This window comes from Stenella coeruleoalba, assembly GCF_951394435.1.
Source record: "Stenella coeruleoalba genome assembly, chromosome: 10".
NCBI classification, from domain to species: domain Eukaryota; kingdom Metazoa; phylum Chordata; class Mammalia; order Artiodactyla; family Delphinidae; genus Stenella; species Stenella coeruleoalba.
In genome coordinates, this window is record NC_137156.1 from 61,586,289 (window position 1) to 61,610,994 (window position 24,706).

The 24,706-nt window shown below is 42.8% G+C and overlaps 1 protein-coding gene and 1 long non-coding RNA gene across 3 annotated transcripts in view; one reads left to right on the plus strand and one right to left on the minus strand.

The window, feature by feature from the left end:
• LOC307192495 overlaps window positions 1-11,914 on the plus strand; it is a 29,649-nt gene extending 17,735 nt beyond the window's left edge. For both annotated transcript variants that reach the window (XR_013830077.1, XR_013830078.1), the window contains 2 exons: window positions 10,301-10,412; window positions 11,285-11,914. This is a non-coding gene — a long non-coding RNA (uncharacterized lncRNA). The remainder of the gene's footprint in view (window positions 1-10,300; window positions 10,413-11,284) is intronic.
• Window positions 10,648-23,803, minus strand: RPSA (ribosomal protein SA). Its single transcript, XM_079933442.1, has 7 exons — window positions 23,677-23,803; window positions 21,348-21,513; window positions 20,320-20,438; window positions 13,131-13,376; window positions 12,209-12,337; window positions 11,926-12,091; window positions 10,648-10,805 (listed from the first exon to the last, which is right to left on the minus strand). The coding sequence occupies exons 2-7, from the start codon at window positions 21,478-21,480 to the stop codon at window positions 10,711-10,713; spliced, it is 888 nt and encodes a 295-aa protein (XP_079789568.1). The 5' UTR covers window positions 21,481-21,513; window positions 23,677-23,803; the 3' UTR covers window positions 10,648-10,710.
• Between the last annotated feature and the right edge of the window lie 903 nt (window positions 23,804-24,706).

A 24,706-nucleotide genomic window follows, 5' to 3' on the forward strand; every position in this document is an offset into this window, starting at 1 on the left:
CTTGTCTGTAAGGCTTTTGATTCCTCCATCACATCTGAACAAGAGCCTTGCTGGGTAGAATATTCTTGGCTGTAGGTTTTTCCCTTTCATCCCTTTACATATATCATGCCACTCCCTTCTGGCCTGCAGATTTCTGCTGAAAAATCAGCTATCTCTAATGGGCATTCCCTTGTACATAATTTGTTGCTTTTCTCTTGTTGCTTTTAATATTTTCTCTTTGTCTTTAATTTTTGTCAGTTGATTACTATGTGTCTTGGCATGTTCCTCCTTAGGTTTATCCTGTATGGGACTCTCTGCGCTTCCTGTACTTGGGTAACTGTTTCTTTTCCCATGTTAGGGAAGTTTTCAGCTATTATCTCTTCAAATATTTCCTCAGGCCCTTTCTCTCCCTCTTTTCCTTCTGGGACCCCTATGATGAGAATGTCGTTGCATTTGCCGTTGTCCAAGAGGTCTCTTAAACTGTCCTCATTTCTTTTCATTCTTTTTTCTTTATTCTGTCCTGTGGCAGTGATTTCTACCACTCTGTCTTCCAGCTCACTGATTTGTTCTTCTGCCTCATTTATTCAGCTATTGATTTCATCTAGTGTATTTTTCATTTCACTTGTTGTATTTTTCAAGTCTGGTTGTTCTTTATATTTTCTAACTCTTTGCTAAAACCTTCCTGTAACTTCTCACACTGTGCATCCATTCTTTCCCCAAGTTCTTGGATCATCTTTACGATCATTACTCTGAACTCTTTTTCCAGTAGATTGGCTATCTCCACTTCACTTAGTTGTCTTCTAGGGTTTTATCTTTCTCCTTTGTCTGGCACACACTCCTTTGCCATCTCATTTTGTTTAAATTTCTATTTGTATTTATGTAGTAACTTAGTTACATTTCTTGACTTTGGAGAAGTGGCCCTCTGTAGGAGATGTCCTATATGTTCCAGCAGTACACTTCCCTCTCATCACCCAAGGACCAGGGACCAGCTGGTCCCAGGGTAGTTTCTGACCGGTGTTTGCAGACTCAGTTCTGCAAGATCATAGTTTCCTTGCTTCTGGCGTCTGCCCCCTGGTGGGTGAGGCTGGTCTAGAGGTTTGTGCAGGCTTCTCGGTGGGGGTGTGCTGGTGCTTGTCCACTGGTGGGTAGAACAGGGTCCTGGCCCTCTGGTGAGCAGGGCCATGTCAAGGGACATGTCTAGAGGTGGCTGTGGGCAGCCTGTCTGCTGATGGGTGGGGCTGTGTTCCTGCCCTGTCGGTTGTTTGGCCTGAGGCTGGAGCTTACACACTGTTGGGTGGGGCCAGGTCTCAGTACCTAGGATCCAAAGTGTCTGCCTCCAGCCAGAGGTCTTGTAGGTCCCCGCTATGTCCGCCACCAGCTTTTATGGCCCCAGAGAGAGCTACAGCCACCCCTGCCTCCCCAGGAGACCCTCCAAGACCATCAGGTAGGTCTGGCCCAGACTCCTACGGAGTCACTGCTTTTGCTCTGGAACCCACTGTGCACAAGACCTTGTGTGTACTCTCCAAAAGTGGAGTCTCTGTTTCTCCCAGTTGCGTGGAGCTCCTGCAGTCAAGCCCTGCTGGTCTTCAAAGCCAAATGCTCCTGAGTCTCTTCCTCCCGATGCTGGACACCTAGGCTGGGGAGAGTGGCATGGGGCTCAGAGATCTCAAACTCCTGCAATGTACTTATTCTGCAGCTTGTGGGACGCCCACCCAAGTGGTATGGGTTTTGATAATATACTGAGTGCGCTCCTCCTGCTGTCTCGTGGTTTCTTCTTTATGTCTTTGGATGTAGAATATCTTTTTTGTTTGGTAGATTCCAGTCTTTTTAAAAAATATTTATTTTACATTGGAGTGTAGTTGATTAACAATGTTGTGTTAGCTTCAGGTGCACAACAAAATGATTCACTTATACATGTATCTATTCTTTCTCAAATTCTTTTCCCATCTAGGTCATTACATAGCATTGAGCAGAGTTCCCTGTGCTATACAGTAGGTCCTTGTTGGTTATTCATTTTAAACATAGTAGTGTGTACATGTCAATTCCAAACTCCCTAACTATCCCTACCCCACACTTCCCCCCGGTAACCATAAGTTTGTTCTCTAAGTCTGTGAGCCTGTTTCTGTTTTGTAAATAAGTTCATTTGTATCATTTTTTTTTTAGATTCTGCATATAAGTGATATCATGTGATATTTGTCTTTCTTTGTCTGACTTACTTCAATCAATATGACAATCTCTAGGTCCATCCATGTTGCTGCAAATGGCATTATTTCATTCTTTTTTATGACTAATATTCCATTATATATATATATGTTTATGTATATATGTACATATGTATGGGCACCACATCTTTATCCATTCATCTGTTGATGGACATTTAGATTGCTTCCACGTCCTGGCTATTGTAAATAGCACTGCAATGAACATCGGGATGCATGTATCTTTTTGAATTATGGTTTTCTCCAGATATATGCCCAGGATTAGGATTGCCAGATCATATGGTACCTCTATTTTTACTCTTTTAAAGAACCTCCATACTGTTCTCCATAGTGGTTGTACCAATTTACATTCCCACCAACAGTGTAGGAGGGTTCCTCTTTATCCACAGCCTCTCCAGCATTTATTATTGGTAGACTTTTTGATGATGGCTATTCTGACCAGTGTGAGGTTCGTTGTAGTTTTGATTTGCATTTCTCTAATAATTAGTGATGTTGAGCATCTTTTTGTGTGCCTCTTGGCCATCTGTACGTCTTCTTTGGAGAAGTGTCTATTTAGATCTGCCAAATGACTTTTGAAGTGTTCCTTCCTCTGCAATTTTTGGAACAGTTTCAGAAGGATAGGTGTTAGCTCTTCTCTAAGTGTTCGATAGAATTTGCCTGTGAAGCCATCTGGTCCTGATTCCAATCTTTTTTATCAATGGTTTTTCAGCAGTTAATTGTGATTTTGGTGTGCTCGTAAGAAGAGGTGAGCTGAAGGCCCTCCTGCTCCACCATCTTCTAAAATACTAGTTTCTCTTTTTCTTACACCTCTCCCAGGAATCAGGAATCATGTCGGAAAAAGCAAATAGCTTCTATGCAGAACTTTCAGGTAGTGAAGTGCTGCTGAAAGCTGTGATTCTCCAGTTTGAGATGCTCATTATAGTAAATGATTACGGAGGCTATGAAGTCCCACAGTCTGCAAGCTGGAGAACCAGGAGACACAGTGGTGTAATTCAGTTCGGGTCCAAAGGCCTGAGAATAGGGCCATGGGTGGGGGCCAGTGATATGAATCTCAGTCTGAGTCCGAAGGCCTGAAAGTCAGGATCACCTGTGTCCAAGAGCAGAAGAAGATGGATGTGTCAGCTCAAGCAAAGAGCTTCTGGCAATAGTTTAAAAAAATATTTTCCCTAGAGTTTTTAGTGGTTATCCAGGGGAGATTATATTTGATAGGAGCTGTTTGACCATTACAAAAGCAGGTGCAGTCCTTTGACAAAGTTTCAGGAAATATGGGTAAAGTTTCATGACTAACCCTTAAACTCCAGACTAAACTTGCACAGGAATGGGGCCCTTTAGGTGGTCAAAATATGTTTAGGACCCATCACTGGAAATCTCCTTTGAAGCCAGCTTAGAAGTCACATAACAACTTGGTCTCATTGCCTATAGAGTCAGTTTCCATTTTCCATCTCGAATAGGAGGATGCAGTTTGACTGCCCTTTTATTCACATCATTGTTTCCAAACTTCTTTCAGTATGTATCAAAAATTCAGTTCACTCTCATAGTGATGTCCCACCTTAAAAAATATTTCAGAGCCCCTTGAGCTATGGACTTTGGGTGGGTAGGGGGGCACCCAAGAGTGGTAATAAGCCACGATCTCCCAGGTATGAAGTGGCCAAGCCACCGCCTAAGGAGATTCTTTCAAAGGCAAGAACAAGAACTCAATTAATTTGTCTGGGTTGTTTCACAAAAGCAGACTTTAATCTGGAAGGTGTATAAATACACAGGTTTCTTGCTCAGAATAAAATTGGGTGTTCTTTACTTGCTGAAAGTTTTAAGTCTTACATTTAAGGTTCTGGTTTTCTGAATAACAGTAGATGGCGTTTATACAGTAGCAAGTGTTTAGAGTCCGTGCTATGGTAAATAATGTACTAGCTGGCATCTTCAAAAGTTAGAATAAAATGAGAGAGTCTAAGGCAAAAGACGAGAAAGAACAACAAAAAGCGTTTCCACACTAAAGTGTAGGGTCATTCAGGACCTGTTCAAACAACAGGAATTATGCTGGTGATGACAATACATCCCTTCCAGCCTCAGAAAAGCGCTCTAAGAAAGACATTCGTTCCGCATGGCCTTTCTCATCCCGTGCGCCCACCTGATCTGGAGAAAGCCCTCTGCAATATTGAGCCCCTCGGGCTGCCCATCACAGGCACGATGCAGGGGGCTCAAAGGAGTTCTTTGTGAATCTCATGTCACAAAAGGGGACACATTCTTCCCTGGCCTTTGACCTATCTCCCGGTGGAAACCTTGTGCAGGGTTAATAGGTGAGAAACCATGTTTTCAGCACCCTGGAGCATGTTCTGGTCCCTGAGCACCAGATCTCAGATGGTGGAGAAGGTACAGATCTTCACCAGGGTTTGGAAAAGTGCTGGCGAGGAAGCTTTTCCTGTGAAGTCTGCCCTCCTGTGGTTAACAGAGTGATCGACAGTGACATGGCAAGGTCTCTGCTTAGGGTTCTAGATTTAGATGCAGTAAAGCCATAAATTCCTCTATTTTCCCATTTTCATTTAGATGGTAGTCTCTGTTATGGGCATAGCTAAGGTAAAATACTTAAATTATTTGAAATACAAAATGGAACGCTTTTCTCAAGTCTGTATCTTTTTAACTCATAAACCTACTGTTTTGATAGAAAAACAAAAGTAGCATAGGTATCTCTGCCCTTTGTCGCCTTCACATGATAGATGCCTTTTTTTTTTTTTTTGGACCGTGTGGCATGTGGGATCCTAGTTCCCCGACCAGGGATTGAACCCACGCCCCCTGCTCTGGAAGCGCAGAGTCTTAACCACTGGACCACGAGGGAAGTCCCAATAGACACCTTTCTATTTGTCTTCTCTCCAAATTACAGAGTAAATTCCTGGAGGGTAGGGAATGGTCCTAGTTCTCTGTCGGTTCCCATGTCCCTAGTTCTGTGCAGAGCACATATTTTTTAGCAAATATCATTGAATAGTAAAATTACAAGATATCAGTTTGTTTTCTTCCTCTATTTTTGCAACAAAAATGGAAGGCAGTGGCTTTTTTATTTGGTCATCTTATGCATAGATTATTGCTGGCAGAGGGTACCTTAATGCCATCTAGACTAGCTTCCCAGAATGTGGAGAAATGCTTTTGGAACATCAAGCCTTGTAGCTTCTTTCTGGATGTTCAAATCAAAGCAGGTCAAGAACTGCTCTTTACGTAATTGAAATGCAAAGAAACAACACTGAAATGAAAATTTTCATTAATCAGATTAACAGAGATTAATAATTATTGTGGGGAGTTCCCTGACGGTCCAGTAGTTAGGACTTTGTGCTTTCACTGCCAGGGTCCCGGGTTTGATCCCTGGTAGGGGTAATAAGCTTCCACAAGCCATGCAGCATGACCAGGATAATAATAATAATTATTATTTATTATTGTGGGTGACAATAAAATTGAGACTGCAGTCCCTTTTGTTGCTACTAAAAATGTAATTCCAGAATACTTAATGATTTTATTTTAAATCCTTAAAATATTCCTGTTATTTGATCCAGTGAACCACAGGATGTTCCTGATAGCTATGTTTATGAAAGTAGAAATTTGGAAAATATTAAAAATAGGAAAAAGCATATACAAAGCATTTGGTAGCCACTTAATACTTTATTTTATAGTTAATATATACAATAGCTATATATATATATATACATACACACACACATACAATATATATACAAAAGCTATAATATTGTGGAGAAATGCTTATGGTAAATTCTGTGAAGAAATCAGGTGACTATAGATTGTGTATATAATTAGTTACTCTTGCTTCATCGCATTCCCTGATAAATTCATTGCTATGATATAAAGTAGTGGTAATAGTGGGCATCTATGTCTTGTTTCTGACTTTAGTGAAAACGTCTCTAGAATTTTCCCATTATATCAGCTATCTGTTACTGAGTAACAAGTTTTCTTAAAGCTAAGTGGCTTAAAACAACAATAATCATTTATTTTGCTCATGAATATGCAGTTGTTGACAGAGCTTGACAGGAGTGACTTTCATCTGCTCTACATCGCATCAACTGAGATGGTTCTAGTTGATACTGGACAGTCCACTTTCAGTACAGATCACTCCCGTGGCGGGCGAGTTAATGCTGGCTGTCAGCTGGCAGTTCTGCCGGTCTGGGGCCTGGGAGTGAGGGGCCTTGCTGCTGCTTCTCCAAGTGGGCTTCTAATCTGCTAGGGCTTCTTCACTGGATGACGGCTGAGTTCCCTGAACAAATGTCCCAAGAGATGTAGACAGAAGGGAGTGGTACTTTTATGCTCTATCCTTGGAAATCATGTAGCATCACTCACTGTACCTTATTAGTTGAGGGAGTCACGAAGTTCCACTCAGGTTAAAAGGGAGAGGACATAGGTTCCACGCATGGAATTGTGGGAAGGTCACGTCGTACAATGAACCTCTCTCAGATTACAGAGACACTGAGACACTTGAATTTATGCACGTCATTGCATGTAGCTGTGCTTCGTTCATTTTCACTGTTGCCTGGCACTCTGATATAAATATACCGCAATTTAGGAACTGTGTTCTAGATGGACGTTGGGCTATTTCCAGGTTTATTGATTAGCATTCCTGCCCACATATCCTAGTGCAAATGTGCATAGGTGTCTTTGGTGTATACCCCCAAGAGGGATGTTACAGATGCTTGTGTTCCTAAATAATGCCAAACTGTACCAATTTATACTCCCACCAGCCAGTATGAGAGTTCCTGTTCCGAAGGCTGGTTACCATAATCTGATTTTTCCAGATTTTTTTCTTCTTTATCGCAGGTTTCTAATGGAAAGCGCCTTTAATCCTAATTTTTCTGTGTGCTAGCTTTCCAAGGAGCAAGAGTGTTCCCTTCTTCAGAGTCTGTCCCCTCAGATGCAAAGCTCATAACTGCTTGACTTGGTGCACAGAAGCGTTTGGCTGAGTATACTGCAGGTCAGAGATAGAATGTGCCTGTATTAGCAGAACTGTGTCCTTCCATTGCTGCTTACAGGCTGCCTAGATTTAGCTGGAGTTGTTCCTTCACAGGACTTTGCTCAAAGCAGTCAAAAAATTGGCAACATAATCCATCATTCTAAATCTTCCTGACCATGTCCCTAATGACACAGATTTGGTCAAATTATAGTCTACCCTCCAAAGTAATGCAGGCCTCCAAACCTGACTGAACATCTTATCACCGTGTAATGTGAGGCACCAGCTTCTCAGCCTATACCGTTAACAGTCAGCACATCTGTTACTATGGAAGAAGGGAGGATGGACACTGGTCCACCACCAGCACTCTTGGCCACAGCTTCCTTCTGGCATCACTTTTTCTTAGTAACTTTGTTTTCTGGAAAAGTATAGTGTCCTAACTCTTGGCTAACAGAGCTGGGTTGACCACTTCTTTTTCTTTTATTGTCTTCTCTGTTGATAGGGAACAGTCGGGTGTGTTGATAGGGAACAGTCGGGTGTCCTTTTTCTTTGGTTATTTTCAAGAACACTTTTGTGTTCGGCGTTTCCTTGATTCCTCAACAGTGTAAGGATAGGTTTTTAAAAATAAATTGATCCTACTTGGTAAACACTGGAATTCCTGAATTGGTGGATTCATGAGACGTTCAGAAAATTCTGACTTCCCTCATTCTCTCTCTTCTCCCTCTGGAACTCCAACTAGATGTTTGACTCTCATTTTGTCCTCTATGTTAATCTTCTCTTTTCTATGTTATATCCCTCTGTCATTTCTTCATATATTTTTCTAGTTCACCAAACTCCTCTCCAAGTGTCTTATTGTTTCATATGCCCATTGTTATAAATTGTAATTTTTTTCATTTCTAAATTGCAAAAGCAGTGTTATTAGACATTGTTTTAAGAAGCAATTTACAACAGAATTATTTCTATATGAAATGATAAATACAAAAAAAAAAAAAAACCTCCAAAAAGGATTTTGAAACAAACGTCATGTTATGCCAGCCCAGTCATTCCTTGTCTTGAAATCTTGTAAGGCCCCTATGCAATCTTGTATGGCCGTGATGGTCTGGAGAGCTACTTTCCCATGCTGAAAGCTGTAACTTTCTCTTGAAAATTTTAAGTGGAAGACACCCCTTGGGTTGGCACAGGGTATTGGATGGAAGGAAATGCAGAGATCAGTGCCTCAGGATGTGGCAGAGGGCCTTCCAGTGGGGACATGATGGTGGACACTTCTGGCAACGCTGAGAGCTCTTTGCACCAGTGTAGACTGCGTGCATCACATGTGGCGGGGATTGGGGCTGCGGAGTGCTCCTTGGGCCATTGTCTCCCAGTGCATGTACAGCAGGGAGCAGAACTGGAACAGATGTCTGTATGGTTAGATTTTTCTTGCCCCCCGACCCCCGCCCCGCCCCCCAACTCATTTCCATACCTTTCACACAGCATGGGCTCCAAGAGACTCCATGGCCTCTGGTAAAGGGCCCCAAGTCCCAGAGGGAGGACAGAACCTCTCCCAGCTTGATGAGACCCCTCCTTCCAAAAGAGTTTCTTTGGGCTCTTTTGGTTCTCCCCCAGTGATCCTCTCCCATTTTTCTCTCCTATAGCCTGATGCCTGTGATTTAGGCAAACCTTCACATTTACATCCTCACTTCTGATCCTATAGACAATGGCATACTTAGCTTTATTACTGCCTCGCCCATCAAAATGCAACTGCCATAGGGTCACAAGCTTCATTCACTGCTCTACCCCCAAGTGCTTAGAATTATGTGTGGTCTAGAGTAAGCACTTAATATGTTGATTATTGAATTATTTTACTTGAGATTCTTTGCAGAGGTAGAATTGGAAAATTCTCAGGTTATGTGTAAGTGAAACCCACTGAACTTTTAGCATGGATAGGAGTGCAGTAGGTTTTCTACTAAATGAGTTCAATGTTTGGCATGTAGGTTTGGAGCAGGTTTTTCACAGGTGGAGTTCAGTAATCTCATTCTTGCCTTGCACAAAAAGTGTGGATTGCTCAGGCAGGGTCAGAAGCACCGTGGCAGTAGTGACATTTAACATTGCATACCTGTTTATTTAAATATGGATTCCAACAGGATCCCTAATTGTTGAAGAGTACGATTTAAAACACCTTGAGAATCTAGGAATATATTTACCAAACAAGATGTGCAAAACCTCTTTAGAAGAAATTCTAAAATTTTATTGAGGGACATAAAAATGAGAATCTGGGGCTTCCCTGGTGGTGCAGTGCTTGAGAGTCTGGCTGCCAATGGCAGGGGACGCGGGTTCGTACCCCAGTATGGGAAGATCCCACATGCCGCGGAGCGGCTGGGCCCACGAGCCATGGCCGCTGAGCCTGCGTGTCCGGAGCCTGTGCTCCGCAACAGGAGAGGCCACAACAGTGAGAGGCCCGCGTGCAGCAAAAAAAAAAAAAGAATCTGGCAGGATGTGGATTGTTCATGGACTGAAAAACTCCATACAGTGAATCAGTCAATTATAGTCACTAAATTACAGTCAATGCAATCCCAACTGGCTTTATACTGGAGCTGCACTAGGTTAAAAAATTTATGTGACAATGCAAAAGGTTCAATAATAACCATAACATTTGGAAAAAAGGCAGGCGGACCATGCTACCCGTTGCTATAGTGGATTATAAAACTCCAGTCAACAGGAAAGACAGTGTGGCATTGGCCTGGGGACAGTCATAAGAACAGTGGGGAAAGATGAGCCAGGATCACACCCTGTATTTTTAAGGCAGCAGTTCTGAGCAGTGAATAAAGGACAGTGCTTTAGTACTAAGGGTTGTGGCCGTGTTTTCAGAGGATTTTATAGATGACTGTGAAATCTGACATTATCTGGTGAAGCTAGAGTTTGAAACCCACAGTGAGGAAATTTCCGGACACCAGGATCTATCAAAAATGTTCAAAATAGCTCTGCTGCTAATGGCCAAAATATGGGAACAACTCAAATGGCCACTGCAGTTAGAGGTCATGGATGATTCTTTGGGAACAGGGCAAGAGGGGTGAAAAGCACAAAATAACAAAGGGAAAAGAAGCAAGTCACACAAGATATGATTCCATTTATAGGAAGCTCAAAAACAAACAAGAATTCTTGATTTGATCATCTACCCTTTCCAAAGGATCGAAGGAGAGAAGCTTGTGACTTCAGGAAGGAGCATGAAGATTTTCTCAGGTCTCGGCACCTTCCTACTTGGTAATCTGTGTAATGGCTTATTCTCCAAGAATACACAGGTATGTCTTTCATGATCATCTGCATGTATATTTTACTCTTTAAAATTATTTTTAAATTATATACTAACAAAGGACAATGTGATACATTGCTCTGCATCACAGCTCCAAGATTATCCCCTGCTAAGGACACTTGGGCCCAGAAACATCATCTCTTGCCCAGAGCCACACACTAGGAACGGGCCGAGGAAGGCTTTCATCCCAGGCCTGTCCCACGAACTGAAATAAATGGACACAATTTTTAGAAACTGTTTATTTTCCATCAACCTATTTCCATTTTAAGAGTTTGTGGAAGAACAGTTTAAGACCACTCAGTGGTTGTTCCTACCCACTCGGTGGCCTGAGCAGTGGGAGCTGCAGACCAGTCTTCAGTGGCAGGCTGAGCACTCCAATCTTCTGTTGAGAAAAATACCAAAAAACAGAGAGAATGCCATCAGCCCCATTCCCATAGTATTTTTGTCACCCCCACCACCAGCAACAATCTGCCTTGCATTCCAACAGATAACACATTTCAAAGGACAAAGACAAAAGACAGAACATTTCAAAAGCACCTGAATTCAACCTGTCAGGTTATTAGCACAGCTATGGCACACCGAGACAAAACCCTTTAATGCTAGTATGTGTGTGTGTGTGTGTGTATATATAGTGTATGTATATGTGTATATATGTATAATGTACACATACATACACTAAGTGCCCTACATACAAACCTTCAAGTTATGAACTCTCCAAGAGAAAGTGCATTCGCATGTCCAATCACATAAGTTAATTCACATGTCTGTGTACACTGTCATGTGCCTGTATCCTCTACAAGTGGTTTTACTTTTGTGTACTGTACTGCATAGAGCACACAGTTACAGTATCTTTACTTCAAGCCCAGGATGTCCGGAAGCAAGTGTAAAAGCAGTGGTGATGTAGCTGGTACATACAGTACTATTGAGACATCACTGACTCGTTTTTTCAAGGAGACAGAACTGAATCCAGCAGGGAACCAGACCTGTGCCATCAAGGTCAGGCGTGAGTGAAATTACCCTCCACCTCCGATAGTTGATGACCTTTCAGCTCTACCATCTCCCTCCCACCTCCTCGCCCTCCTCCAGTCAGTAACACTTCTTGCCTATTCACTCGATACCAATCCCTGTATGCCAGCTGTTGTACTGTACTATAAGATTAAAATGTTTTATTTTTTGTTTTTTATGTGTTATGTTGTGTGAAGTGTTATAAACCTATTACAGTATAGTACTATATAGCCCATTGTTAGTTGGGTACCTAGGCTGTGTTGGACTTACGAATGTGCTCTCAGAATGGAACTCGTTTGTATGTACAGGATTTACTGTATACGTATATATAAAGTGTGCGTATATATATATGCATGTATGTGTGTGTGTGTGTGTATATATATATATATATAGTGTGTACACACACACACACACACACACACACACATATGTATGTTACACTGGAAACACAGAAGTTCTAAACCACCAGCCTGATGCCCTTGGATCTTGATACGTACCAGTGGGGAACTGCTGAATAGGCACAGAGGGCACCTGCACACCTTCGGACCAGTCCGCCACCTCAGGCTGAGCAGCAGTGAACTCAGGAGCTGGAGCAGTCCATTCACCCTGAAATTCCTCCTTGGTCACAGCCTTCTCAGCTGCCGCCTGCTCTTCCTTTTCAATCTGGTTTAGAAAAAAATTTTTTCGTTTATAGGGACTGACAGACTTTACTGCCAAGCAGCACAGACTAAAGTGTCCAATTTGTTCATGTTACCACAAGCCTTTGTGGAGGAAGCTCACCTCTTCAGGATCTCTGTAGAAGTAGAGATCAGGCATGACCTCCCACGGGTGTTCACGGGAGATGGTGCCACGCATGCGCAGAACTTCCCGGGCAAGCATCCACCACATCAGACCCACTGAGTGCGCTCCCTGCAAGAGTGCCAGGTTATTATAAAGTGATACTCGGCGAACCCCAAACAGCAAGCACCTCCCATTCCACCTAACAGCTGGGTCCCTTGGTACCATGTGAACAGACATGTCTTAGTTTAGAAGTGTCTATAGTATAGCAGAAACTAACACAACATTGTAAGGCAACTACACTCCAATAAAAATAAGACTTTACTTATTTAACAAGATTATTCCATAACTCTGGTTCTCAACCTTGACTGCCACATTCTGGAATGAATCATGGGGATTAATCAAGAGTCCACTCTAGACAACAAAATGAATTAACCTGGGGTCAGTGCCTGAACACTGGTAGTAGGAAAAAAAAAAACCTTTGCCTGATTCTTTTGTGTAACCAGTGACAAACCAGACTAATTTGAACCATATGCAACCCACCTTTTTAGGATCTTACATCAGGATACATCAAGTTAGTCTGAAAACAGAAAGGCCAAGTAATGCCTGAGAGGTCCAGGAGTAAGAAATAATGGAGAAAAGCAGAAGAAAACACAGGCCATTTTTAAAATGTTTTTTCATCTCTCCTTAAAGCTTTCATGTATTAAAATCATACATTTGTAGCAAGTATTACTATCAAACTCCACTCATTGGGCCAGAGACCCTTGTGACGTTAGCGAAAAACTTGCCCCTCATGTAGCACACTACCTACACTTGTGAGTTCATCGGCCAGTGGCCTCAACTCCAAGCTCTAACAATGTGCAGAGGAATGTCTGTCTCTAGAGCACTTATTCTCCAGCTCTAGTTTAGATCATAAAATTGTTACCTTGTTGTTGCATGGGATGGCAATGTCCACATACCGCAGAGGAGAGTCTGTGTTACACAGAGCAATGGTAGGCAGGTTAACGTAAGAGGCCTCTGTGAGAGGCTGGTGGTCAGCCCTGGGATCAGTAACCACCAGAAGTCTTGGCTCCCGGAAGGCTGCCTGGATCTGGTTAGTGAAGGTTCCAGGAGTGAAGCGGCCAGCAATAGGAGTGGCTCCAGTGGCAGCAGCAAACTTCAGCACAGCTCGCTAGAAGAATCAATATTAAGAGTTAACAAAAAAAAAAAAAAAAAAAAAAAAAGAGTTAACAGTGCTCCAGAGATGGTGCCATCTTGCAGAATTGCAGGAGTTCTGCAATTATAAATGGGTCAACACCAAGTTCTGTAATCACATGAAGCAGCCTATCTAGCCAGAACCTCCCAAAATCCCTTACTCAAAAATGAAACCATCAAATTAAACGTTCAAAACATCCAGTAATTCTTCTATATCCTTCACTTATTACATGAAAAATACTTACAAAATTAGAGCCAAAAAACATGCCAAGCACGGCCCACCCCTAGGCCCTCTGCTGGGGATGCTCTTCCCTCAGGTATCTGAGGCTCACTACTTCCTCACTTCTGCAGGTTCCAGAGCCAACCAGCCTGGTTCAAGTACCAAGCAGGTCACTTACGAGTAACTGGGGCAAGTTACTCACGTGTCTCCAAGTTCCTCATAGAATTGTAAAAATTACACCACGCAGAACAGTGCCCGGCATCCAGTAAGCACTTCTGTACCGGTCTGATTTTGTCATAGCCAACCTATACAGAGCAGGAGTTCACCCACCTTTCTTATCCTCTAACTCTACAGAAAGCTTATTTCCTTCACCCCTTCAAAAACAGACTGCTTTTCTGCTATATTCCAAGCACTCAGCAAGCACTGCCTGGACCAATCTAGATACTCAGTAAATTTTCGCTGAGGGAAGCACGGAGTGGTCACTAAGTTCATTCTACAGCAGTAATTAAAACTGTCAGCCATACATCAAACCACAGAGGTCATCATAAGCCAGCCTCTGGGGAATAACGCCGTTAACATACATCTACAGGGGGTTCCAATCAGGATAGTGGAGTAGAATGACATGGAACTCACCTCCTCCCACAACTACATCAAAAATACATCTACAAATGGAACAACTGTCACAGAACACCTACTGAACACTAGCAGAAGACTTCAAACACCTGAAAGGGTAAGAAAGATCTCCACATAACTGGGCTGGACAAAAGGAAAAAAAAGAGGAAGCAGGATGGGACCTGTGCCCCAGGAGGGAGGTGAAGAAGAGGAAAGGCTATCAACACCCTGGGAAGCCCCCTCAACGGTGGGGAGATCAGCTGGGACAGAAAGGGAGCTCCTAAGGCTCAGAGGAGAGCACAACAACTGGCTTGTGGTAGGCATAACAGAGAGACCTGCACGTGAGATGCGTGTCCGTTAGTACAGGTGGGGGCTGGGTGCTGGTTTAGAGGACAGACCCAGAGAGATGACTGGTGTTGGCTGTGCAGATAGCCTGAAGGGGCTGGAGAGTGGCACAGCCACAACCAGGACTGTTTGTGGAAAAAGGCCGGGCCCACCACAGAAGGGAAGCGCCACTGTTAAGTGGCATGCGAAAAGAAGTGGGGTCACCAGTGCAGCCTCTTGCAACTGGGACGGGTCTTGCCTAAGCAGCTCTGGGCTTTGTGGGCACGGGCACACGGGGGCTGGGCCAGGGTCTGAGCTGCCTCCTACAGGGGATCCGGGTGTGCGACTACTGCTGTCCTGGCACCTGACTTCAGTGGATCTGCGTGGGTGGCCTTGTGAAAACAACACCTGAGGGACACCAGGGCTGACCACCAGCATTCCCCGGGTTATGATGGGGCCGAGGGCGGTGCCAACAGCACAATGGGTGACAGGTGGCACCACAGAGCACACTCGCCAGTGAACAGCTCCAGCAGAGAAAGACGCAGTGGCTCCTCTCCCAGTGGAAACGCTCCAATCCAGTCTACCTTACGCCGCAGCTCAGCTCTGGGGGCTTCTACTCTATAACAACAACTAGGGAGCACACCCTGCCTCTGACAGGGTAGTGACAACCACAGAGTAAACAACATCCAGTGCAGGCTCTACTCACCACACCAGTCACACCTCCTGTCAAGGGGATGATGGCCACCATACACTGAGGAAAGAGGCAGCAGGCACCCACAGTAAAAACAGCCCACACCAAAAATGTTAAACCCAAAGAGGCTATACAGTGACATTCCCACATAAAAATAGCCCTCTAAGGGACCTCCCTGGTAGCACGGTGGTTAAGAATCCACCTTCCAATGCAGGGGACATGGGTTCAATCCCTGCTGAGGAAACTAGATCGATCCCACATGCATGCCATAACTAAGAGTTCGCATGCCACAACCAAGACCAAGACCAACCAAAATAAAATAAGTTAAAAAAAAAAAAAAAAAGCCCTCCAACACCACAGTAGATAACTTTCTCAACTCATAGAGCAAGAGAAATATAAGTAAAATGCAGAGACAGAGGAACCACTCCCAATTAAAAGATCAAGAGAATTCCCCTGAAAGAACAAACTACGAAAAAGACCTGAATCTAACAGACATCGAGTTAAAAAAGGAAATAATGAAATACTGAACAAATTGAGAAAGACTATCAACAGAAATGCAGATTACTATGAAAAGGAACTAGAAATTATTAAGGAAGAACCAAGAAAAATCAGAAAATTCATTTGCAGGGACAAAAGCTGAACTAAAGGCAATGAATAGCAGAATGAATAATGCAGAAGAACATTATGTGCAAGACAGTGATCTATCTTCAGAAGAAAGTGATTTGGAAGATAGAACGGAAGTCACCCAATCAGAACAGCAGACAGAAAGCCAAATGAAAAATGAAAGCAATATAAGGGACCTATGGGATAATATAAAGCATTCCAACCTACACATAACAGGGAGAAGGAGAAGAGAAAGGGGATTGAAAATCTATTTGAAGAAATTATGGCTGAACACTTCCCAAACCTAAAGAAGGAAACTGATATCCAGGTACAAGAAGCACAGAGCATCCCAAACAAGATAAACCAAAACAGACCTACACCCAGACATAATTAAAATGCCCCCCCAAAAGAATTCTAAAGACTGCAAGAGAAAAATAAAGAGTTTATTACAAGGGAACCCCCATAGGGCTTTCAGCTCATTGTAGGCCATAAGGGAGTGGCAACATATATTCGAAGTCCTGAAAGGGAAAAATCTGCAACTCTACCCAGCAAGATTATCATTTGGAATAGGAGAATTTCCTCAGACAAGCAAAAACTTAAAAGAATACAGCAATACTAAACCTACCCTACAGTAAATACTGAGAGGTCTTCTCTAAATAGAAAAGAAGAATCTATAGGAAAGGGGGAAAAAAAAAATCACAGTTGGAAAGTAAATCACTTAAATAAGCCAGTAAACAGATTTTAAAAAGAAATAAAAAAATTTCTCTTAAAGCGATGATAACCACTTAAAGCAAAAGGATAAACATGAAGATGTAAAAGAGGACATCAAAATCACAAAATGTGGGGGATGAAAGAAAATGTAATTTTTTCTTCTAGAAAGCGGGCCTGTATGACTACCAGTCTAAGTCAAGTTGATATGGGAAGGGGTTAACATATTTGAAAAACAGGGTAACCACAAATCAAAAACACAATAGATTCACAAAAACCAAGAAAACAAAAGCACAATACAAAAGGAAATCATCAAACCACAAAAGGAAAAACAAAAAGAAAGAGACAAATAAGAAATATAAAGTCAACAGGAAAACAATGTTTAAAATACCAATAAAATTACCTTAAATGTCAATGGACTAAATGTTCCATCAAAAGACAGAACAGCGGATTAAAAAAAAAAGGGCCTACAATATGCTGTCTACAAGAGACACACTTTAGGGCAAATGATACACGTAGACTGCAAGTGAGGAGATGGAAAAAGATATTGCATGCAAACGGAAACGACAACAAAGTGCGGGTCGCAATACTCATCAGACAAAACAGACTAAAAAAAAAAAAGGCTACATAGAAAGATAAAGCAAATGACATATGGTAAAAGGATCAATAAAAGGAGAGGACACTATACTCATCAACAGGTACCCAAATACATAAAACAAATAGAGACATAAAGGGAGAAACTGACAGGAACACACTAATAATAGGAGACTTTAACACCACACTCATATCAATGGACATATCTGGGAGAGAGAAAATCAATAAGGCACCAGAGATCCTAAATGATACAACAGACTTAAGACATTAGAGCCGAAAAAGCAGAATATACATTCTTTTCAAGTGCACACGGGACATCCTGAGATTGACCACATACTAGAGCACAAAATAAGCCTCAACAAATTTAAGAGCATAGACATTATTCCAAGCATCTTTTCTGACCACAACTGCATGAAACTAGAATCAACCATCGAAAAAGAAACAAGAAAACAACAACTGCATGGGAGACTAAACAACATGCTACTAAGAAACCAGTGGGTCAACAATGGAATCCAAGAAATTAAAAAATACCTTGAGACAGGGGCTTCCCTGGTGGCGCAGTGGTTGAGAGTCCGCCTGCTGATGCAGGGGACACGGGTTCGTGCCCCGGTCCGAGAAGATCCCACATGCCGCAGAGCGGCTGGGCCTGTGAGCCATGGCTACTGAGCCTGCGCATCTGGAGCCTGTGCTCGGCAACGAGAGAGGCCACAACAGTGAGGCCCGCAAAAAAAAAAAAAAATCTTGAGGCAAATGACAATGAAAACACAAAATCTATGGGATACAGCAAAAGCACTTCTTAGAGATTAAATTCACAGTGATACAGGCCTTTAAGAAACCAGAAAAATCTCAAGTCAGCAGAAGTAAGTAGATAGATCGGAGAGGAGGGACTTTCTCTGCTGGTGCAGTGGTTAAGACACGCACTCCCAGTGCAGGGGGCCAGTTTGATCCCTGGTCAGGGAACTAGATCCTACATGCATGCCACAACTAAGGAGCCCGTGAGTCGCAATTAAGCTCATGTGCCACAAGTAAGGAGCTGGTGAGCCACAACTAAGACCCAGCATGACCAAATAAATATTAAAAAAAAAAAGATCAGAGAGGAAATAAAATAGAGATTAAAATAAAACCAAGATCTGGTTCTTTAAAAGGGTAAACAAAATCGACAAACCTCTGGCCAGGATCACCAAGAAGAGAGAAGACCCAAATAAAATAAGAAATGAAAGAGGAGAAACCACAACTGATACCATTACAAACAATTATATGCCAACAAAAAAACATTATGAACAATTATATGCCAACAAACTCGACAAACTAGAAGAAACGGACATCTTTCTAGAAACATAAAGCCCACTGAAACTGAATCAAGAAACAGACAACTTGAACAGCCTGATTACTAGAGATGAAACAGAATCTGTAATTAAAAAGCTCCCTTCAAACAAAAGTCCAGGACCAGATGGCTTCATAGGCGAATTCTACCAAATATACAAAGAACTGGGAGAAAATATTTGCAAATGAGGTGACCAACAAGGGCTTAATTTCCAAAATATACCAAGAGCTCATACATTTCAATAACAAAAAAACGAACAACTGAACTGGGCAGAAGACCTAAACAGACATTTCTCCAAAGAACTACAGATGGCCAATAGGCACATGAAAAGATGCTCAACATTGCTAATTATTAGAGAAATTCAAATCACTACTACAATGAGGTAACACCTCACACTGGTCAGAATGGCCATCATGAAAGTCTACAAATAAAAAATGCTGGAGTGGATAAGGAGAAAAGAATACCCTCTAATCCTGTTAGTGGGAACGTAATCTGATGCAGCCAGTATGGAAAACAGTATGGAGGTTCCTCAAAAAACTAGAGTTGCCGTATGACCCAGCAGTTCCACTCCTGTGCATATACCCCGACAAAACAGTAATTCGAACATTCAGGCACCCTAATGTTCACAGGAGCACTATTTACAATACCCAAAACATGTAAACAACTGAAATGTCCATAGACAGATGAATGGATAAAGATATGGCGTGTATCAACAGCGGAATACTACTCAGCCATTAAAAAGAATGAAATAATGCCATTTGTAGCAACATGGATGGACCAAGAGATTATCACACTAAGTAAAATAGAAAGAGAAAGACAAATATCGTATGACTTCACTTATACGTGGAATTTAAAATACAATACAAATGAACATATCCATGAAAGAGAAAAATAGAACAGACTTGTAGTTGCCAAGGGGGATAAGGGATGGGGGAGGGAAGGATTGGGAGTCTGGGATTAGCAGATGCAAACTATGCTATATAGGATGGATAAACAAGGCCTTACTGTATAGCACAGGGAACTATATTCAATATCCTGTGATAAACCATAATGGAAAAGAATATGAAAAAGAATATATGTATATGTAACTGAGTCACTTTGCTGTACAGCATAAATTAACACAACACTGTAAATCAAATACTATACAACAAAAATTTTTTTTAAATGAAATTAAAAAAAAGAGCATCTTACTATCAATACATTAATTTAAAAACTGTCAAAATCCAAGTCAAATTTTTTAAAATTAGAAACAGGGTGAATGAAATCCTTTTAAGAGCTTTAATGCTTTTATAAAGCATGTTTTTAAAAAACCCGTTTTCTCAGCAGAAAAAGGAAATAACTATCAAGATGGAAATGGGACAAAAAAGACTAAAGTTTTACCTTACTTGCCATTAAAAAATACTAAGCTATTTTTTATTCATTTAAGCTGGCAAAGATTACTCTTGCTTATGAGACAAGGACTGGGGGTACCCTACCCTCAGAAGACCTTCCTGAAATATTCTGAAGTTGACATTCAATTTTTTTTAACCCAGTATTTCATCATTTTAAATATAAAAAGCTCACTGCAGAAAAATGTGGTGAGCCACTTTAATAGGGTCATTCCTCGATATTTAGTGGCACAAGAATACACACACTGACATGAAAACATGAACCGTGACATACTGTCAGATGCAAAGTGATAAATATACTGAAATGGTTGAATTTTGGCAATTCCTCTGACTCAGGGCAATTTCAAATGATTTCTGAACAGTGAAATTACGGGTTATTTTTTTCTTATGCTTTTCTATATATCCCCAAACATCTTTAGGTTTTATAACAAAAACCAAGCATATTGTTCCACAAACCTGGCCAGTATTCCTGGAGGATATGACACTGACATCAGCTGGGTTTTCAATGGCAACAATGGCACGAGCTGCCAACAGAAGCTTCTCCCAGGTTCTCTTCAGATTTATGATGTAGATGCCTAGACACAAGGTTTTGTTAACACCTAGCCAAGCTTTAAAAGTTAACATTCTTTTAAAAAGCTGAATGCATGTGGCAGCGAGTACTATCAAACTCCAGTCATAGAGGCAAGCTCTACTGGTGTTAGCGAAAATCCTGCCATTAATATAGCACACTTCCGACACTCAGAAGTTCATTGGCCAAGACTGGCCTCCACTCTGAGCTTTAATAGTGTGCAGCCTTGATTCAGTAGGCAAAGTGCACCTTCTCCCTACTCTTCCCCTGTACTAACCCCCCCTCAGGCCCCCCATGCAGAAACCAACAAGCTCTTACCTACTTCTGGCCTCTTACCACTCTTTTCCTCTTATCTTCTGCCTTGATGTCAGATTCATCCCCAACTCCTTTAAACCCTGCCACTCACACACAATTCCTTCAGTGGTTCTAAGCTGAAGAACTTAATGCCTTCCATATTCTCATCACAACCTACATTCCCTTTTCTGATACATTCAAGCAAGCCAAATTCCCATCTGTGGCTTTTTCTCAGAATTCAGCTTTACAAACCTCTATCAGTAGCCACAAAATATAAGGCACCATGGGAGATAAGTTATTAGGAACTAAGCTGACGAACTTCCTCTTTATGTTTACATCATGCTTCTTCATGGCCCAACCCAGGTCACATAACCTAGCAATAGCCACTCTTCCACTGGAGTCCAGAAACCCTTCCTTCCAAAAACCACCAGAGCACTTTTACTCAGTTTTAAAGCTTCTTACCCATCTAAAGATCTAGTTTCATCTGTTACTTGGTGAGAGCCCACCAAGGCTGCTATTTTAGAAATCACTTCACTCAGCACTACCTATCAGAACAGAAGCATCAAAACTTGTCCTTACAGCTGGGATGACCAAGAAAAAGAACCCTAAAGCAATGACTGACCATCACTTTTCCTTTTGTAGATGTACTGTTCCATTTGGAAGTCAAGGTTGGTGCCACCTAAGTGGGTTCCTGCTGCAAGGAATTTGAGGACATCCTCCTCCTTCATTTGCAGGACATCAAGGGCTCCGGACATTGTTAATGTTTCCCTTTAAGTTACGACGGGAATCTGAAAAACAATAGTTAACAAAAGTCCTTTACACTCCAGTGACAAGTGGGATGAGGTAACGGGTGCATTCTAACTCCTCTTGAGAGTCAAATGACTCAATGTTTAAATCTAACCATCTTGACAGATGAACGGATAAAGATGTGGTACATATATACAATGGAATACTACTCAGCCATAAAAAAGAATGAATGCCATGTGTAGCAACATGGATCCAACTAGAGATTATCATAGTAAGTAAATCAGAAAGACAAATACCATATATCACTTACATGTGGAATCTAAAATGACACAAATGAACCAATCTATGAAACAGAAACAGGACAGAACAGACTTGGTGGTTGTCACGGGGGAGGGGTGGAGTGGGAGGCTGGGATTAGCAGATATAAACTTTTATATACAGAATGAATAAACATGGTCCTCTTCTATAGCACAGACACCTATATTCAACACCCTATGGTAAACCATAATGGAAAAGAATGTTAAAGACGAATGTATACATATGTATAACCTAATTACTTTGCTGTATAGCAGAAATTAACACATTGTAAATCAACTATACTTCAATAAAAAATATCGATAAACTTGAAATAATCTAACCACAGACCACACCTCCTAGTGTCAGGCATTGGGCTTAGTCTAGTGGGATGAGACACATCAACACCTTGTAAAATATGCCACACCTTGTAAAACTGCTGGAAATCCTGCTAAAGAGTATTATGGAGATGGACAAAACACCCAGATAATGAAACTAAACGAAAATAGTGAACTGAGACTTAATACTTCTCAAGGTACGCAGGACTTAGACGTGAACAGCAGCCATGTTCTAGACTATTCTAAAGCTGAGCAAAGGTGAAGTTTATTTTCAAGCCGACTGAAGCTGGGAGCTTTGGCATTACTTCTCCCTGCAATTACAACTAGTTTTCCTCAAAATCAGGCAGGAAAGACAGGGCTGAACCCAAGAACAGCCTCCTCAAACAGACATTAGGCAAAAAGCAAAGCCACCTCCTTGTTTTACACTTAATGAGACCATGAAGCATGGAGGAATGGCGTCAACAAGAACGTAAATTAGACTTTTGATTAAACTCTGTGACACCTTAAGAAGGAACTCTGACCATAAAACCCAGAGAGCTTGGCCGAGCACACAGGCTGCAGGTGACTGCTGTACCACCTCACACGCCTGGCGCTCGTATAGCAAGGGAAAATGGCTCTTAGAGCGCAGGTGCGGTGGCTTCTGGAGGCGGACGGGGAAGAGCAAAAACTGATGTAACGAGGTGGAATCAAAATCCCACTCCGATTCTCCCAACAATGAGTATTCCGCCCCTAAACAAAGAAATATGCGCCCATTCAAGGAATTAAAGTGAAATAAAAGGCGTGGGGGGTGGGGGTCAGAAAAACCCCTCGGTGCGCTCCTCACTCGTGAGGACGCCCGCATTCTTCTCCGAGTGCGTACTTTCGCTTCTGCCCATTAATAAATTGCTTCTTTGTTTCTCTCTACACCTCAGTCTCTGTGTCTTTTTTTTTAACAATTAAAAAAAATTTTTTTCCTTTAACACCGCGAGGCCTGCGGGATCTTAAGTTCCCCGACCTGGTATCGAACCCGGGGCCCCTGCAGTGTAACAGCTGAGTCTTAACCACTGGACCACCGGGGAAGTCCCTGTATGTGCCTTTCTTTGCGTCCCCTGTCCGAAATCTTTCGGACAAGCAGAATAAGAACCTGGACCTTTAATTTAGCCTGTCCGGCACCAAAAAACCTCGCGAAGAACCTTAACTCTTGAACGGAATACCACGAACGGGGAAAACAGACCAACCCAACCAGCTGAAAAAAACTGGAGCCTAGGTCTCTGGGTTTACCGCCGAGTGTCGGTACCCGAAGCGACCGTAGCGCGCTGCGTAGACCGGTCTCTCTGCACCCCTAGCCACCGGCACCCCAACTCGGGCCCTCAGCGGCTGGAGCGCGACCTCCGCCGGCTCCCAGGGCCTTATGGGAACGCGCGGGCCCGAGCCCGGCCACGTGCAGGACGCCAAATCCGAGGGAGAGCGCGCCGAGCCGAAAACAGACGCGCTCCGCCTGCGGGGTTCCACCCTGGTGCTCGCACCACTCGTCGCGGCAAGAAGCTCGTCTTGGTGGCCCTGGGGTACGCCCGGACGCCACATGCTACTCACCGAGGACAAAGCCGCATGGACCCTTATCTGGCGCGGAAAGAACGCGCGGGCGGAAATGACGTCCTTATATAGTCCGCCTCCAGCCAATGACAACGAAAGGCGAGCGGAAGCGCTAACAAGGCGGGAGTTGTGGGGGCGGGTCTTCCTCCGGAAGGCGGGCTGCGACGCTGGCGCGGACGCTTTCGAACGGCGGAAAGGGGCGGGCCGGTTGGAACACGCAGTTTGCGACCAGGGACGCGGGCCGGAAGTCAGCCAGGCAGTCAGCCAGCCTTCCCCCGTATGGGTTCGACCTCTCGCCCAGCCTTTTGTACCTATGAACTTGAGCGGGTCCTTCACCTAAGGTGCAGTTTCCTTACATGGGAAGGGGTGTTGAACACAAGCCTGTATTGGATAAATAAAAGCTGGAGAAATTATTTTGCATTTTTGGAGGACAAGTTAGAAGTGTGTAATTCAGATTTTCAAAAAGTTATCTTAGGGCTTCCCTGGTGGCGCAGTGGTTGAGAATCCGCCTGCCAATGCAGGGGACACGGGTTCGAGCCCTGGTCTGGGAAGATCCCACATGCCGCGGAGCAACTAAGCCCATGCACCACAACTACTGAGCCTGTGCTCTAGAGCCCGTGAGTCACAACTACTGAGCCCGCGTGCCACAACTACTGAAGCCCACGTGCCTAGAGCCCGTGCTCTGCAACGAGAGAAGACACTGCAATGAGAAGCCCGCTCACTGCAACGAAGAGTAGCCCCCGCTCGCCGCAACTAGAGAAAGCTCATGCGCAGCAAGGAAAAACCCAACACAGCCAAAAACAAAAATTATCTTACAGGAAGTTTCCCGGAAAAAAAAAATAAAATGAAAACTGCACAGGTGGTTTGCATGAGAATTTCTTTCTCATAGGAGAAAAATTGCAATATCCATTACTAGTTAATATTTATTCCGCCCAATACTATGCAGCCGTTAAAAAATAATTAAAATACAAAAAGGAGTTGCAGGATGAGGGCGATTATTTTTAAAAATTGAAGCCCTAGGCATTAAATG